Source organism: Amblyraja radiata, chromosome 2, assembly GCF_010909765.2.
Source record: "Amblyraja radiata isolate CabotCenter1 chromosome 2, sAmbRad1.1.pri, whole genome shotgun sequence".
NCBI classification, from domain to species: Eukaryota; Metazoa; Chordata; class Chondrichthyes; order Rajiformes; family Rajidae; genus Amblyraja; species Amblyraja radiata.
In genome coordinates, this window is record NC_045957.1 from 31,493,514 (window position 1) to 31,511,566 (window position 18,053).

Consider the following 18,053-nt stretch of genomic DNA (forward strand, 5'->3'; position numbering starts at 1 on the left):
ATTTTTATAGCGTTTATTCTGCCTATTAAGGACATCGGAAGTGTTTTCCAGAATTTAATCAAATTATTTAATTTCTTAAGTAAGGGATTATAATTGGCTTTAAACATATCCTGGTAATTTCTAGTAATTTCAATTCCCAAATATTTGAATTTTTCTGTAGCTATTTTAAAGGGGAATTTCCTGAGGTGTGTTGAGTCTTTTGGTTTTATCGACATAATTTCACTTTTGTTCCAATTTATTCTATATCCTGAAGAGGATCCAAAGTCCGCAATTAAATTTAATATATTCGGTATACTAATTTGTGGTTTTGTGATGTACAGTAGTACATCATCGGCATATAGGGATATTTTGTTATTTGAATATTTTGTATTATAACCGTAAATATCCAGGTGTGTTCTTATTTTTTCAGCAAGGGGTTCAATTACCAAAGCAAATAACAGCGGAGATAATGAACAACCTTGTCTATTGCCCCTTGATAGTTCAAATTTCGAGGATAATATATTATTAGTTAGTATTCTAGCCGTAGGTTTGTTATATAATAGTTTTATCCATGCAATGAAGTTCTCTCCCAATTGGAATTTTTGCAATACTTTAATCATATAATCCCATTCTACTTGATCAAACGCTTTTTCTGCGTCCAGTGAAATGATAGCTAACTCTTGGTCGTGAGATTTATGTGAGTGCATTATGTTAAGCAAACGTCTCAAGTTATTGAATGAATGTCTCTTAGGTATAAATCCTGTTTGATCCTCATTTATTAGTCTACTAACATACCTGCTTAGTCTACTGGCTAGTGTTTTCGCTATTATTTTTTGATCCGTATTTAACAAAGCGATAGCTCTATATGAACTTGGTTCTTCTATATTTTTATCTTTTTTAAGTATTAATATGATCGTTGATTCTGCTAGCGTTTCAGGTAAGCTTTGCTCTTTAAAAGCATATGTATACATTTTCTGTAATCGTGGAGTAACTATGTCATAAAAAGATTTATAAAATTCATTACTGAATCCGTCTGGTCCTGGTGTTTTTCCATTCTTTAGTGTTTTTATTGTGTCTTCTATCTCCTTAGAAGTAATTTGTGCTCCCAGTTCCTCTTGTTCCCTCAGTTCTAATTGTGGTAGGTTACAGTTATCTAGAAATTCTGAAATTTTATTATTGTCTATTAACGTTTTAGATGTGTATAGATTCTGGTAAAATTGAGCAAATCTTTTATTGTTGCATTTTAGGGGAGCACAGGAATGGGAAACCATGTGAGTTTAGTTTAGTTTACAGATACAATGCGGAAACAGGCCCTTCGGTCCATCGGGTCCGTGCCGACCAGCGATCCCCGAACATTAACACTATCCTACACACATTTAGGACAATTTTTATATTTACCAAGCCAATTAACCTACAAACCTGTGCGTCTTTGGAGTGTCGGAGGAAACCGAAGATCTCGGAGAAAACCCACGCAGGGCACGGGGAGAACGTACAAACTTCATACAGACAGCACCCCGTAGTCGGAATCAAACCCAGGTCTCAGTCCCTGCATTCGCTGGAAGGCAGCAACTCTTACACTGCGCCACCGTTACAGGTGGGAAATGGGGTTGTAGTGAATTTATGCATTGGTTGTGAAGGAAATAAGCAACGTTTCGGGACGAATCCCTTCTTCAGACTGAAGAAGGGTTTTGGCCCGAAACGTTGCCTATTTCCTCCGCTCCATAGATGCTGCTGCATCCGCTGAGTTTCTCCAGCATTTTTGTCTACCTTCGATTTTCCAGCATCTGCAGTTCCTTCTTAAACAGAAAAGCAAATTGGTTTCACTTGAGTTAATCTGAGCACCCTATTGCTGACACCGCTCAAGTTATCATCGGAGGTCACTCGAAACAAGTATGTCCTCTCAGTGAGGACGCCTGTGCTTGACTTTGTTTAACATGGGGAATACTTGATTAGTTAATGTAATAACCGTGCTGCTGAGATGGTTCAAGTAGTTAAATTGTTCATCTGAGTGCTGTATTTCTGAGGTGGTTCAAGTACTTGAGTTATTAATCTAAGCATCCTGTTGATGAGGTGGTTCTAGTACTAAAATTGTTAGTCTAAACTCCAAATTGCTGAGGTGGTTCAAGTACTTTTGTTCATCTAAATACTCTGTTGCTTAGGTGTTTCGAGTATTTCTGAGGTGGTTCAAGTACTTGAGTTATTAATCTAAACGAGCTGTTGTTAAAGTGGTTCTGGTACCAACATTGTTAATCTGAGCTCCCTATTGCCGAGGTGCTTCAAATACTTGAGTTGTGAATCTGAGCACTGTATTTCTGAGGTGGTTCAAGTACTTTAGCAGTTAATCTAAACACCGTATTGACGAGGTAGTTCAAGTACTTAAATTGTTCATCCCAGCTCCCTATTGCTGAGGTGTTTTGTGTACTTGTTGATAATCTGAGCAACCTATTGCTGAGGTGGTTAAAAGCAAAGCCTCAGTCGATCGCTGATTTGTGTTCTGTATTTGAATTTATGCGAGTCCGAAATATCTCTTAAACATTCTATCCAACTGAGCAAGAGATACCCAGCGCTTTAATGCTCAAACTTTGTCCAAGAACAAATACACACACACTCACCAAAACATTTGAGTCAGCGGAGATAAGTGCTGCGAGTTACCTGATAACGACGCGCTGGAGCTTGAAGTCAGAATTCATATAATGTAGAAATAAACGCAGGTCGTTTCATTACAAAACAAAACAGGATTTAATTCATTGCAACCACGACACTGCAACTGCGCAGGCTCCTATTAATCTGATTTAAAAAGCGGGGTTTGAATGGATATTGAAAAAAAAAAAATTCCCCCAAATTAGGAACAAATGTTAATAAGTTGATCACACAATGCACGGCGATGTCTTTATTATTATTATTATTGTCAAGCAGCCTGTGTTTGAAGTGAGGGCCCGTTGCTGGGCAACCGCCGCCGCCTCTGCCCTGCGGCCTGGTCGCTCGCTCGCTCGCTCGCTTCCCCCGCGCCGGCCTGAAGTTAAAGTTAGAATTAAATTGGCCGAGTGTTGGCTGTCCTTCGCTTCCCGTGCTTGCGGTCATGAAGGTGTGTGAGATTGTGGACGTGTTTAATGTGAATAAGTGTGTTGGAGGCAGACTCGGCGCTTCCTACCCAGGCCACGGTCTCTGCGGCAGCCCAGGCCCGGGAGCTCGGAGCCGCCCTCTCCCCGCAACCTCACCCCAGCCCACCATAGACAGACACAAAAAGCTGCAGTAACTCAGCGGGTCAGGCAGCATCTCTGGAGAGAAGGAATGGGTGGCGTTAAGGGTCTTCAAATTGACACCATTCACCAGCCTAGTTGATGCCATTACCAGTCTAGTCAATAGACAATAGGTGCAGGAGTTGGCCATTCGGCCCCTTGGACCAGCACTGACCGCCATTCACTGTGATCATGGCTGATCATCCAAAATCAGCACCCCGTTCCTGCCTTCTCCCTATATCCCCTGACTCTGCTATCTTTAAGAGCTCTATCTAACTCTCTTGAAAGCATCCAGAGAATTGGCCTCCACTGCCCTGAGGCAGAGAATCCCACAGATTCACAACTCTGGGTGAAAAAGTTGTTCCTCTTCTCCGTTCTAAATGGCCTAACCTTATTCTTAAACTGTGGCCCCTGTTTCTGGACTCCCCAACATCGGGAATATGTTTCCTGCCTGCCTCTAGCGTGTCCAATCCCTTAAGGGCCTGTCCCACTTACGTGTCCTTGGCACGCATAATTACGCAATCTCGTGGTCGCGTTGAGACGTACGGGCATCGTATGGCCGCGCAGGGCCGGTCCCACTTAGAAGCGCGGAGAGGTATGTAGTTGTGTGCGAAATCGAGCGGGGCTCCGAAATTTTTGTAGTGAACGAAATCTTCGCGCGCCTACGGCCTGTTGCGGAACTGACGGCCAAAGTGGGACAGGCCCAACTCCCTGGCGCGACGCAACGTCTCACCTTCAACAGCAGCAGAAGCAGGCAAACAATCACCGCTCGGCCTGGGACTCACGGCCGTTGCGGCCCGGATCCGCCCCCACTTCTACTCCCAGAGCAGGGCCAAGAAAATTGAAGATAGACACAAATTGGTTAGCGGGACCGGCAGCATCTCTGGAGAGAAGCAATGGGTGACATTTCGGGTCAAGACCCTTTTCAGACTGAAGAAGAGTCTCGACACGAAACGTCTCCTATTGCTTCGCTCCAGAGATGCTGCCGGTCACGGTGAATTACTCCTGTATTTTGTGTCCATCTTCAAATGACGTCACATGCTCCAGACGGCTGTGCGTACGCATGTAATCGCGCCCGTCCTTCGCGGAACCATCGCGGCTCAACGCGATTACGAGGTTGCGTAATTTGCGTGCCAAGGACACGCAAGTGGGACAGGCCCTTTAATCACCAGTCCAGTTCATGCCCTTATCAGTCTAGTCACCACTTTCACCAGCCTAGGTCATGCCTTTACCAGTCTAGTCACTAATATCGCCAGCCTATTTCGTATCAATACCTGTCTAGTCTCTAATTTCACCAGTCTAGTTTATGCCATTACCAGTCTAGTCAGCACTGTCATTAGCCTACTTCATGCCAATACCTAAGACAGACAAAAGGCTAGAGTAACTCAGCGGGTCAGGCAACATCTCTGGAAAAAAACAATAGGTGATGTTTTGGGTCTGTGATTCCTGGTTCAAATTACCCAAGGAGGATAATCACCATCTCTCTATCAAACCTGACAAGATTTGTAAAACTAAATTGTATATTTCAATAAGTTATCACTCATTTTTCTGAATTTGACTTCAGTCTGTTTAATCGCTCAGGTTCAGTCTGTTTAATCGCTCTTCGTAATATAAACCTACAAGTCAAGGAATCAATCTGGTGAATCTTGGTTGCACTTCCTCTAATGCAATATTTATTTTCTTGGGTACAAAATGTTCCCGAGTCATTCCCACCAGGGCTGTAAATAATTGGAGTGAAAGGCCTCCACTCTTGTACGTAAATCTTCTTGCAGTAAAGGCCAGCATACAGTGTGCCTTTCTAATTGCCTACTGTACCTACATATTAAATTTCAATGATTCATGTGCAAGGACTTCCAGTTCCCTTTGAAGACCAATCCCCTTCAATATCTCACCACTAGCCACAGCCTCCAAATCAGAAAATGGCCTCTTTATTCCTACTCTATATTTTCTGTTAAACTGTTCTTAGTCCAGTATATCAGCCCAACACTGTGCCTTTTAACTTTGTATAACTTTTTTTGCATGAAGCCTTCTGAAAGTTCAAATATGGTAATTCGACCTTGTCTAAACAGTTACATCTTCAAAAATCTCAATTAGATTGATCAAATCTGAATTCCCGTTCATTAAAGTATGTTCACACCTGTTGTTATTTTCTACGTAAATCGTTAACGTTTCCTTAATAACATAGCTTAGCATTTTCTCTACTACAAATGTCAGGCCTACTGGCCTAAGGTTCCCCATTTTCTCTCTCCCTTCTTTGTGTAGTGAGACTGCATTTAATACCTTTAATTCTGCAGGAAACATTCTATAATCTATGGAGTTTTTGGACAAACAGTATTGATTATCTCAATAACAACTGTCGACAAAACCCTAGGTTGCAGATCATTAGATCCAAGGGTTTAGTTTAGAAATACAGCATGGAAACAGGCCATCTATCCCACCAAGTCCATGCCGACAACTGATCACCCATTCACATTATAGACAATAGACAATAGGCGCAGGAGCTGGCCATTTGGCCCTTCGAGCCAGCACCGCCATTCAATGTGATCATGGCTGATCATCCACAATCAGTACCCCGTTCCTGCCTTCTCCCCATATCCCCTGACTCCACTATTTTTAAGAGCCCAATCCAGCTCTCTCTTGAAAGCATCCAGAGAACCTGCCTCCGCCGCCCTCTGAGGCAGATAGTTTTATGTAACCCCACCTTTTCATGCACTCCCTTTCCACTATGCCAATTTTACAGAGGCAAAATAACCTACATATCCACATGTATTTGGGATGTGGGAGGAAACTGGAGCACCCGGAGGAAACCCACATGGTCACAGGAATAACGTGGAAACTCCACACAGGCAGCACCCAAGGTCAGGATAAGACCTGGATCTCTGACGCTGTGAGACAGCAGCTCGAACAGCTGCGCCATGGTGCCACTCTGGGATTCATCACTTTTCAGTCCTGTTAACTAGATCTCATTCACTGTCAAACTATTGTTGTCCAGTATTTCAGGGAGATATTTTGTGTTTCCGCATGAAGACATCACATCTTCATTTTAATTTCTCTCATTACCCAATACGGTGACACAGTGACTAGTTCTTGATTTCCCTGCCATGGAAAAAATACTTTGTACATTCTCCCTATCTATTCCCCTCATGATTTTATACTCCGCTATATGAAGAGATGATCAAGATTAATGAGGGAGTTGTGGCAGACGTTGTCTACATAGACTTTTGCAAACCAACATCTGCAGTTCCTTGTTTTTTATTTCCTATCATATTTCCTTATTTCCTATTTGTTTTTTGTTGCTCCGGAAATGTACCTAAGTGCTTATGTTATGTTTGACTCACCATTGCACAGTGATGCAACTTTATTCCATAATCAATCATATCTTTCCTGAGAGAAAAGAGTGTTTGCTTTAAAACATCGCTAGTAAAATTGAAACACATTCTCCCCTCACCTGAATCTCCTTCTCCAAATCCCTCTGATCCTCTCATTCTACAGATCCGCTGAGAATCCTTTGATCCTACCAATTCTTTAATCATCAAGACCATTTCAATCCTCTTGAAGCATAGATGGTGGCCACAATTTCCACTCCATTCCCACCACTTAGTTGATGAATGCTGTCACCATAGCCCCACATTTTTCAAAACACCCTCTTATCCTCATTCTCATTCTCAAATCCCCCAATCTTTCAACACTCCTTAGCCCCTCACCATAAGCCCCAATCCTTGCCGATGGCCCTTCTACCAACCCAGGGACTGATCAGACTCCCTCATACTAACGGTCTTGCTCAAATCCAATGTCAGACCTAGGTAGCTGGTTTTGTTGCATGTGCATCTTACACAATCATTTCAGAGCACAGGAATTTCTAATAAGTTTGCATAAGATGCAAACTTCAAGAGTTCTTTCAAAATAAAATTAAATACAAATTCATTGGAATGCGAAAAGGACGCGTTTTATTTTTTAAAGAGTGAGACAAGATTGCTTCCAGCCCAAAGCGTGACTCCGTCCAAAGAGACAGAGAGACCCACTTAACAAGTCTGGAGGTTATCCTCATTATTTGATCACATAAAACTGGTTTGTGGAACTGGTTGTTTATAACAATCCCTTCTCAATTACACGTTATAACTTTCAATCAGCAAGAAGTCCCCAGGAGTTATCTCGCGAGTTAAATATGATGCCTCGTGTAGCTGGTAAGGTATCCCAGGTAAATTACCAAGAAGAAAGAAAATGTTGCATTTATATAGCATCTAGATGACCTTGGGTTATCTAGTACGTGAGCCGATTACCGGTAAGTATTTTTGAAATGTGGCCTTTGTTATAACATAGGAAAAGTGACATCTAAGTTGCTTGCAGCAAGGACCGTCAATAGAAATGTGATTGAGACCAGCTAGGAAAGTCGTACAGCACAGAAACCGATCCTTCGGCCCAACTGGTTCATGCCAAAGAAGATGCCCCACCAAAGCTAGTCCCATTTGCCCATTTTTGGCCCACATCCCTCTGTACCTGTCCAAATATCTTTTAAATGTTATTATTATACCTGCCTCATCCATTTCATTTAGCAGTTTGTTCCATATACCCACCATGTGTGAAAAAGTTGACCCTCAGCAACACGGTGGCGCAGCGGTAGAGTTGCTGCCTTACAGCGCCGGAGACTCGGGTTCGATCCCGACCACGGGTGCTGTCTGTACAAAGTTTGTACGTTCTGCCCGTAACCGCGTGGGTTTTCTCCGAGATCTTCGGTTTCCTCCCACACTCCAAAGACGTACAGATTTCTAGAATAATTGGATTGGTATAATTGTAAATTGTCCGTAGTGTGTGTAGGATAGTGTTAGTGTGCGGGGTTCGCTGGTCAGCGAGGATTCGGTGGGCCGAAGGGCCTGATTCCTCGCTGTATCTCTAAACTAAACTAAATTCAGGTTCTTATTAAATCTTTTCCCTCTCACTTTAAACCTATGCCCTCTCATTCTAAATTCATCTAGCCCAGGAATAAAACTCATCCTATCTGTTCCAATGAATAAAGTACTAGCCTGCCCAATGTCTCCTTATAGCTCAGGCTCTCAGTCCGAGCAACATCTTTATAAATCTCCTCTGCACTCTTTCCAGCTTAACAACATCCTTCCCATGATAGACACAAAATGTTGGAGTAACTCAGCTGGACAGGCAGCATCTCTGGAGAGAAGGGATGGGTGACGTTTCGGATCGAGACCCTTCTTCAGACATCCTTATAGAGTATCCTTCCAATAGCAGGTCACCAAAACTGAACATAATTCTCCAAGTGCATTCACACCAACTTATTGTACATTGGTAACAACATCTATACTCAGTTCCCTGATTAAGGAAGGTCAGCGTACTAAAATTCTTCTCCACCCTATCTACCTGCGATGCCACTTTCAGCAAACTATGTACTTGTACTGATGATAGACACAAAATTCTGGAGTAACTCAGTGGGACAGGCAGCAACTCTGGATAGAAGGAATGGGTGACGTTTCGGGTCGAGACCATTCTTCAGACCAGGAGTACTTGTAATCCTAGATCACTTTCCTTTATAACACTTCCCAGGCACAAACTATTCACTGTGCAGGTCCTGCCCTGAATTGGCATCCGAAATTCAACACCTCAAACTTATCAGAATTAAACTCCATTAACCATTCCCAGCTGGTCAAGATCTGTAATTCGTGATAAGCATATTTACAGTTTACAATGCCTCTTATTTTAGTATATTCTGTAAATGTACTAATCATGCCATGTATATTATCATCCAAATCTTTAACATACATGTCAAAAATAGGACCCAGCATCGATCCCTGAGGCACAGCACTAGACACAGGCCTCCATTCGTGAAAACAACTTTCCTCACTAGCCTCTGCTTCCTACGATGAACCCAATTCTGTATCAGTTAGCTAGTATTCCCGGGATCCCAGGAGATCTAACCTTCTGGAGCAGCCTACCATACAAAACCTTATCAAAGACCTTCCTAAAATCTATATAGACTAAGTATATAGCCCTAACCTCATCAACTTTCTTGGTTACTTCCTCAATCAAATTCATGAGCTATGATCGCCCACATACAAAACCATGCTTACTATCCCTAATCAACCCTGTCTTTCCAGATCCATGTATATCTTATCCCTAACAATCCATTCCAGTAACTTTCCTACCACAGATGTTAGACTTACTGGCCTATTGTTCCAAGGATTTTTTTCTTTGCGCTCCTCCTTAAATAGAGGCAGACCATTAGCCACCCTTGTTTACCGGCACCTCACCCATGTCTAACGATAATTCATATAGTTCAGCGAGGAATCATAGAGTCATACAACACGGAAAGAGGCCCTTCGGGCACAACCTATCCATGTCTCCAAAATGCCCACCTATGCTTGTTCCACAGTCAAAGCAGATTCTCTTGAACTTCTACAGGTGCACAGTAGAGAGCATATTGACTGGTTGCATCATTGTCTGGTTTGGCAACTTGAACGTCCGGGAGCGGAAAAGACTGTAAAAATTTGTGAACACTGCCCAGTCCATCAACGGCTCTGACCTTCCCACCATCGGAGGGATTTATTGGAGTCGCTGCCTCAAAAAGGCAGCCAGCATCATCAGATACCCAGAGCATCATGGCCACACACTCATTTCACCACTGCCATCGGGAAGAAGGTACAGGAGCCTGAAAACTAACATCCAGGTTCAGGAACAGCTTCTTCCCTACAGCCATCAGGCTATTAAACACTACAATCTCATATAGGCTCTGAACTACAATAGACTATTATTATTATTGTTGCACTTGTTTTTTTGAGTATGTATGTATACACATAATATAAATATACATATAATATAAATATATATATATGAGTATGTTGTGAGTATGTGTATATATACACACTAAACTTTTCTTTTCTCTCTCGTTTGTCATATCATACTATGCATATTCTGTTGTGCTGCAGCAAGTACGGATTTCATTGTTCTATCTGCGACATATAACAATAAAACACTCTTGACTCTTGACTAAAGATAGACACAAAATGCTTAAGTTATTCAGCGGGACAGACAGCATCTCTGGAGAGAAGGGATGGGTGACGTTTCGGGTCAAAATGTCACCCATTCCTTCTATCCAGAGATGCCATCTGTCCCACTGAATTACACCAGCATGTTGTGTCTATCTTCGGTGTAAGCCAGCATCTGTAGTCTCTTCCTAAGCTAGTCCAATATACCCATGTTTGCTCCATATCCCTCCCAACCTTTTCTATCCACCTACCTGTCCAAATGTTTTAAATGTTGTTATTGTACCTGCTCAAAGTATTTCATCTGGCAGCTCATTCCATATACCCACCTCTCTGTGTGAAAAAGATACCCCTCAGGTTGCTAATAAATACTTGTGCTCTCACCTTAAACATATGCCTTCTAGTATTTCATTCAGGATCCGTACAATTTCTTATCTAGCCTTGGACATATCTGAACAGGTCTGGGAGATTTATCTACCTTCATACATCTTAGGACATTCAGCACCTCCTCATCTGTAACATGTATTGTCCTCAAGACATTGCCAATAACGTTCCTAAGTTCCCTAGTCTCCATGTCCTTCTCTACAGTAAAAACAGAGGAGAAATATTCATTCAGGACCTTGTGCATCTCCTGCGACTCCACACAGTTTAGTTTCTGAGGGGCCGCATTCTCTCTCCAATTACATTTTTTCCCTTAATCTAGCTATAAAGTTGTAATTTACCTGACCCATACCTCTTCCATTCTGTCATTAGCCTCAATTTCTCTCATTTTCCAGGATTATATCTACTTGCTTTGCCCTTGCCTCTAATAGGAACATGCATTGCTTAAACTCTCACTATAACGTTTAAAATCATACCATTTTCCAGATGTCTCTTTGCTCGCAACAACTTACTGCAATCAACTTTTGTAAGTTCCTATTTAATATAATCAAAGTTGTTTGGTCCCAATTTAGAATTTTAACTTGTGGTTCTATGTTCTATGTTTCTATATTGGGGACGATCAGCCATGATCACAATGAATGGGGGTGCTGGCTTGAAGGGCCGAATGGCCTCCTCCTGCACCTATTTTCTATGTTTCTATGTTAAGCCATGATCACTTTGAATGGCGCTGCTGGCTCGAGGGGTTGAATGGCCTACTACTGTACCTATTGTCTATTGATAGGTCCTGTTCTTAACCATGTCTTATCTATTGTCTGATATGTTCTTATCTCTTACAGTTTAGAGCGAATAGAACTGTGATCACTGGTCCCATAAGGCTCACCCTGCCCAATGCCCGCAGAGTTGGTCAAGCTTTGCTATCTCCTTTGTAGGATCCACTCCATATTGCCCGAGGAAACCTTCCTGAACCCACTTGACAAATTCAAGCCGATTTAACCCCCTGGTACCATAGCAATCCCTGTCTACATTGGGAAAGTTAAAATCCACTATTTTGATAACCCTATTAGTCTTGCAGCTATCTGCAAACTCCTGCCTTATTTGTCCTTCAAATTTCCGTTGTCTATTTGGGGGCCTATAGTGCATTCATCAAAGTAATCATCCCCTTTAGATTTCTCAGCTCTTCGGCACAACTTGCCTATGCTGTCAAACATACCCCCATCTACGTTAGTCCCACCTGCCCACATTTGGCCCATATCCCTCTAAACCTTTCTTATCCATGTACCTGTCTAATTTCCTCTTGCCTGTTTTATGTTTCTCTTTGTCTTGTCTGTCTATTTGCCTTATACATTCTCTGTTGTAGAACATTTTCACTATTCATTTGAGAAAGAAGGTTCTTCTGTCCCTCCTCTCATTCAGCTTTCCTCATCCTCACCAGAATCAGTCTGAAGAAAAGTTCCAACCCAAAACTGAGTTACTTCAGAACTTTGTCTTTTCTTTTGAATATCCTATTTGATTTATTCATGACAGTCACATTGCAGCTTAATAAAACGTTGGTAGGCTACATTTGGAGTATTGTGTGCAGTTTTGGTCACCAATGTGGAAAATGGGTGTGGATGCTATGGAGAGGGTGTAGAAGACATTTACCAGGATGCTGCCTAGATGAGAGGATATTAGCTGTAAGAAGAGTTTGGATAAACAGACTTGTCAAAAGCTGAGAGGAGACCTGATAGATTTATAAATGAGTAGAAGGCATGGATAGGGTAGATAGTCTGGCAATTTCCAGGGTAGAAATGTCAAAAACTAGTCATAGAATCATACAGTGTGGAATCAGGCCCTACTCACCATTCAATGATGACCCCAGCACATTGGACAGTGGAAAAAAGTATAGAAATCTATCTACTTTGCATGACAGGGTAAATCGGCTGAATTGGACCACTTTAATTGCCTCATGTTTTTATTGTTATTTGAATTGGATGTCTCTATTCCAGTGCCCAGAAATCACTGTTGCGGCAGAGCTACCACGTGGATCATTTTCAAAATGGATTGTAGCTACCTTGCCAAGGGCATCCACAGACACCCCTCCAAGTTACATACCACCCTGACTTGAAATTATTTTGCCAGTCCCCCTCTGGGTCTAAATCCTGGACCTTAGAAGACTCTTGACAAGAAGGAATGCAGCAATTCAAGAAGGTTGCTCAGCACCATCTCTCAAGGGCCATAAACACTGGCCTTGGCAGCAATGCCCCAACCTCATAAATTGAATGCATAAAATAATAATATAATAAATATAAAATCAAAATTTTGTTCATTAGTATCCATTACTGTTTAGGACAATGGTTTCTTATGGTGTCAACAGAAATTCAACTGCAAATTATTTACCTATTTATTTTTAAAAGTTTGTTATTTTATTTGTCAATTATAAATTTCTTTCTTGAGCAACTAATTCTAAGATTCTTTTTTTTTAAAATATCTGATTATTGATATTAATCTTTTATTCCTGTAAAGAACAGATTGCTAGCTAGATTTTGAATCGTGCTTTAAATGTACTTTTTGTGTTCCAAAACTATGGCTTATTTTGTTTTGGGTCACTTTTTAAATGTAGAATTATTCACCCAGCGTGGTGAATTCTTGTTTTTTGCAAGTATTTTCTAATTAAATATCTAGTGGGTATTTGACCTCTACAACATGTACTAAGTATGCCAAGTGGTTTGCACATTGTATTCTGATTTTGAAATGCAGCTCAATGGACTTTCTATTTAATGGATTCTAGATTCTCAAAGATGTTCATCAGCAGTATTCTTTCCTCACGTGATTTATTTTGGTGTTGTACCGTTTTAATTCGATTGAGAAGATAAAAGCCAATGTAAACTTAATATTTTATGTATTATTAATTTTAAGTTCCCTAAACTCAAGGGACAATTATAATGCCAGAGTCGTGCTGACTCCTGACACACAAATTGTACACAAGTGGCTGGAAATTGAAAACATTTGTGAAGATCACTGGCCTGCTCCACCTTCCAGTGTTTCCTGCTTTCAACTTCAGTAGACTTCTACAAGGTTGCCATTAATTATTCTTCCAAGATCTCAATCAAGTAGGGAAAATATGTATTTGTGTATATGTGTGTTTTATAGTAACATAACATTTTGGTGCTTGACACTGCTGATTGTGATACCTTCAGCTGAATATAGAGGCAGACTGCACAAAGGACTCCTAAATCGGAAACTGATTGAGGAAGGAAAGTGTTTATGTGTTGTAATTTAGCACATAAACACTTTCATTTCTCAATCAGCACCTCTGCCCATCAATGTAGTTGGGCTTTCTGGAATTCAGCAAGGACAGACACAATCCTATTTTTAATGAGTTCTCTTAAAATAAACGATAAAATTTGAAAAGGGGAGGAAGGAGAGCAAGTCATGGAACATTAAGTGTATATCCTAAAATAAGTGGATAACAATTTGTTGGACATGAGTTACTCAGTTAAGAGGGCTTCTCAAATAAAAAATAATTAGTTGTTCTTGCATTCTCATTTCCATTGTACCCTCTAGCATATTTCCACAAAACCAGACACCACAGTGCTTGTTGCTGTGGCTTTGCAAGATCACATTATGAGGAATCTGCAGCTCCAAAATCTTTCATTGTCTCATACTTCTACAACAAACGCCCCGACTAAAATGAATTGTTACAGAAACGCCGCAAAGCCTGTCGTGGATACAGGAAGAAAAAGAAATGAAAAAAAGAAAATAAAGCAAAAAGAGGAAAAAGAGTACGTTCTGGATCCAAAACCTTTGAGCCTTACTTTAGGTAACTACACTTAATGTTTCTTATTTCTCTTTCTATTTACCTTGCAATTGTAATGACATTTTTACGGTAGAATATACAGCATATACTTTAAGAAATTGAGTTGAGATGAAAATATAAGGGTGTTTATAACAAATCTAATTAATAATGTGTTTACTTCTGCCTTCCAATTTATGAAAAACAGTTTAATAATTTAATTTAAAATTATCAGGCTATAAATTGGAACATAATCAAGTATTCAAGCCTACTCGATATAGTAGGAAGGTACACGAGTGTAAATTATTGATTAACAATAGAATAATTTTTGACACCCAATTTAAGATGTGCCACTTTGAAGCAAACTCATTGGCTCAGGTACTATTGAATTAAAAAAACAACTTTCATTAGGGGATGTGTGCTAGGTGCATTTTATGACAGTTGATACAGCAATGAAACATGCCCTTCAGCCCAATTTGTCCATGCAGACGAAGATGTCTATTTGATCTAGTCCCATTTGTCTGTTTGGCCCATATTACTCTAAACTATCTATGTAGTAATGCTTTCCCATCCATGTAAAATCCAGGTCGAGATTCTATGCCCTCTGCTAAACAAATGATCAGAAAACGAAATTGTTCTTAATTATGTCAGAATTTCTCTCTGTCCTTCATTCCACCATGACTTATGGAGCATGGTGTCAGGACTACACTGTCATGCAGCTAGATGCGCTACCCTGGGTTCAGTCCTGACTTTGAAGCTGCCTGTGTAGAGTTTGCACATTTTCACTTTTGCATTCCCCAGGTGTCTAATCTCCCCTGGATCCAAATGTAATAAACATGCTTCGAGGACACTGAACATAAAAACCTTATGTTATTCTTCCGCCATTCCTCTACATCCTCTTCTCCAGGGATTGGTTCTGACGTTCCACTTCTCCATTAGCTTGCGGCCAGTTAGATGTAGCTTTGCGATGGTACACACCATTGTTCTTCATGTAGTCAGTAAACTTCTGAGAAATGAACTAAGACCCATTGTCTGAATATAATGTCACTGGTAGTCCAGGTCTTGAAGATTTCCATCGAAACTGCTAGTCTTTTACGAAGTTGCATTCTTCGTTCTTGCATACTCATAATATCTTCTGAGAAAAATCAATCACAACTAGTATTCCACCAGGTGGTGCCGTCCGCAATGGCAGCCTCATCAACGGTCTGTCTGTCTTTTTGACTTTTTTGTTATTTTTAGTGTGTTTTAAAAGTTTGTGTTAATGTTCTCTGATTTGTTTTATGCGGGGGGGGGGGTTCTTTTTTCAACCTCCTACTAGCAATGTTACAAAATGTTGAGATTTAAAAAATCAAGTCTGTAATTTATCCCATCAGATAAAGCATAAAAATAAGTTTAATTTGACACCTAATTCACTTTCATATCTTCAGTATTAAAAAAGTTATGGCCATTTTCATACTCAGAAATTAGCATCTTGTTCCCTATTGCTTTTCCATTGACTTAACACAAAAGCTGTGATCGAGAACAGTCAAAAGCCCATAACTTTCTTAAAAATTAAGAGAACTGAAATAAATTTTCAGTTATTATAGATTGAAGCATTCTGAAACAAATATGAAACAATCTTACTTAGACGACTTGAAATTAAAGCATTATAATTAGTTAGTTACCTAATTGTAGCTAATTACAAAATTCAATTACTAGATCTAAACATCTATCCATTTCTTAAGAATAGATTAACATTTTTAAATAGCCTAAGTGTCCAAATAACAGTCACACAAGAATTCACAATATAACATAAATTTTAAATCTCATTGTCATGGGTTTATAGGCCAAATGGAAGGAATTTTTAATACCTGTAAATTAATGGCCATTTAAATCAGCTTGCGAGTGGGTTTTTCTGGAACGCGATCAATTGGAACGTTGCGGTTGCGGTGATTTAAACCCGTATCGGCAGCAAAAACACTGCCGGTTCGTACGGGGGAAAAAATCACCATTTCGCAACTTAAAATGTGAATTAAATGCATCTTAAGAAACACTTTTATACATAAAAATAAACTACTTTCTTTTACCTGTCCCCTACATAAAATCCGTCCCCGTTGTCGGCGTTGACAGCTTCAGAAGCTGATTTTAAAATCACTCCAGCGATTAACTTGTTGGGCAAACTTTTTTTAAAAAAGACACAGAACGGCCGTCGGAACGATTCTTCAGCAAAAACTTGCACTCCAACAAAATGTAATCCAGGACCAGGTCGGAGAAAACCTCGTTTTAATCCCGCCCCTCCCTCAAACGCGCCAAAATCTCGCACACGGCCAGTGGCAGAATTGCAGCGCCGCTGAAGGTAAGTATTGTAACATACCTACTCTTACCATGCTGGAGATGCGAATGTTTTCCGGATCGTATCTCCGGTCGCTCTGCAGCCGAACATCATGGATCTGGACGCCTTGCTTGAGACTGACTTTCCGCGGGGCCATCGGAGCCTGCGAATCCTTGCCTGGGATCGATGCTCAACCGCGGCTTGCGGATTCCATCATCGACGAGCTCGCAGTCTCAGGTAGAGACTCATATCGGGAAGCTCCAAAGTCGCAGGAGGTTCGACTAGCCCCAACCCGGGGTCCGATTGCCTGGCCTGGGGAGCTAAGATCCCCCCCAATGCGGGAACTTGATCGCCCCGACGCGGAGGGCCCGACCGCCAGCTACGTCTCATCAACGGAAGGCTCGATGTCCCAGACTGTGGGAGAACAAAGAAGGGAAGAGATTGAACTTTTTTTTCGCCTTCCGTCACAGTGAGGAATGTGGAGGAGTCACTGCGGTGGATCTTTATGTTAAAATGTATTTTGTGTGTCTTGTTGCTTTTTATTGATATGACTGTGTGGCAAATCAAATTCTTTGTACGTAGCAAATGACTCTCCAGATGTAAGTGGGCCTAAAACATCTCCAGCAACATCTTCCCATGGACCTTTTGGTAACAATGTGCTTCGTATTGGCTCAGGTGTATTCGGTCTGCTTATCATTCCATATCCTTTTATGTTCAGCGTCCTTGAAGCGTGTTTATTATATTTGGATCCAGGCGAGGATCTGACACCAGTTTGCTCAGATTTCCTCCCACATCCTAAAGACATGTTGACTGACCAGTGCGCATTGGGTTCAAGTGTGTCGAGTAGCCGAAGAACTGGTGGGAATGTACAGTATAGAGAAAAAGTGGAATAAGGTTTGTGCAGGAAAGTGAAACAAAAGATCACCCATCGCCTAAGAGAATGGTAAAGCAGATCCAAAGGGCCAAATTGCTTGCTGGCCTTGGACATCAACTGAAATATATTTACTTTCCATCAATAGGTTGTTTCCTCAATGAGGATTAAACATCTGATGATTAATTGGCACTTGAATATTTTTAGATGCTGCATGGGTAAATTAAATTTAAATACTTTCATTGTCTAATACCAAGATATTTGAATGAATTCAAGGCTCACATATGTAGAGACACAGAATTTGTTCTATCAATTTGATCCTTTCAGCTCAGAAAATGGGTTTGGTCGAGGCACCTAACGCAGCTTTGACAGCAAGTGAGTGGCAACTAGTGAAGAAGAGATCACTGCAACAGGGAGATTCAGCACAGCCTTGCGCCATATGCAGAGAAGAATTTGGGATGAAACAACAAGTAAGCACATTGAAGAATGGCATAGCAAAACATTTTACAAT

The 18,053-nt window shown here is 40.9% G+C and overlaps 1 protein-coding gene across 2 annotated transcripts in view; it reads left to right on the forward strand.

Annotated features, from left to right (window-relative positions):
• The first annotated feature begins 2,923 nt into the window (after nucleotides 1–2,923).
• Nucleotides 2,924–18,053, forward strand: part of rnf32 (ring finger protein 32) — a 28,926-nt gene continuing 13,796 nt past the window's right edge. Inside the window, exons 1-3 of one of the 2 annotated variants that reach the window (XM_033044358.1) lie at nucleotides 2,924–3,064; nucleotides 14,132–14,387; nucleotides 17,870–18,012. In XM_033044358.1, the coding sequence (XP_032900249.1) occupies nucleotides 3,059–3,064; nucleotides 14,132–14,387; nucleotides 17,870–18,012 (405 nt within the window). In that variant the 5' untranslated portion in view covers nucleotides 2,924–3,058. The remainder of the gene's footprint in view (nucleotides 3,065–14,131; nucleotides 14,388–17,869; nucleotides 18,013–18,053) is intronic. The other variant, XM_033044365.1, reaches the window with a different exon arrangement.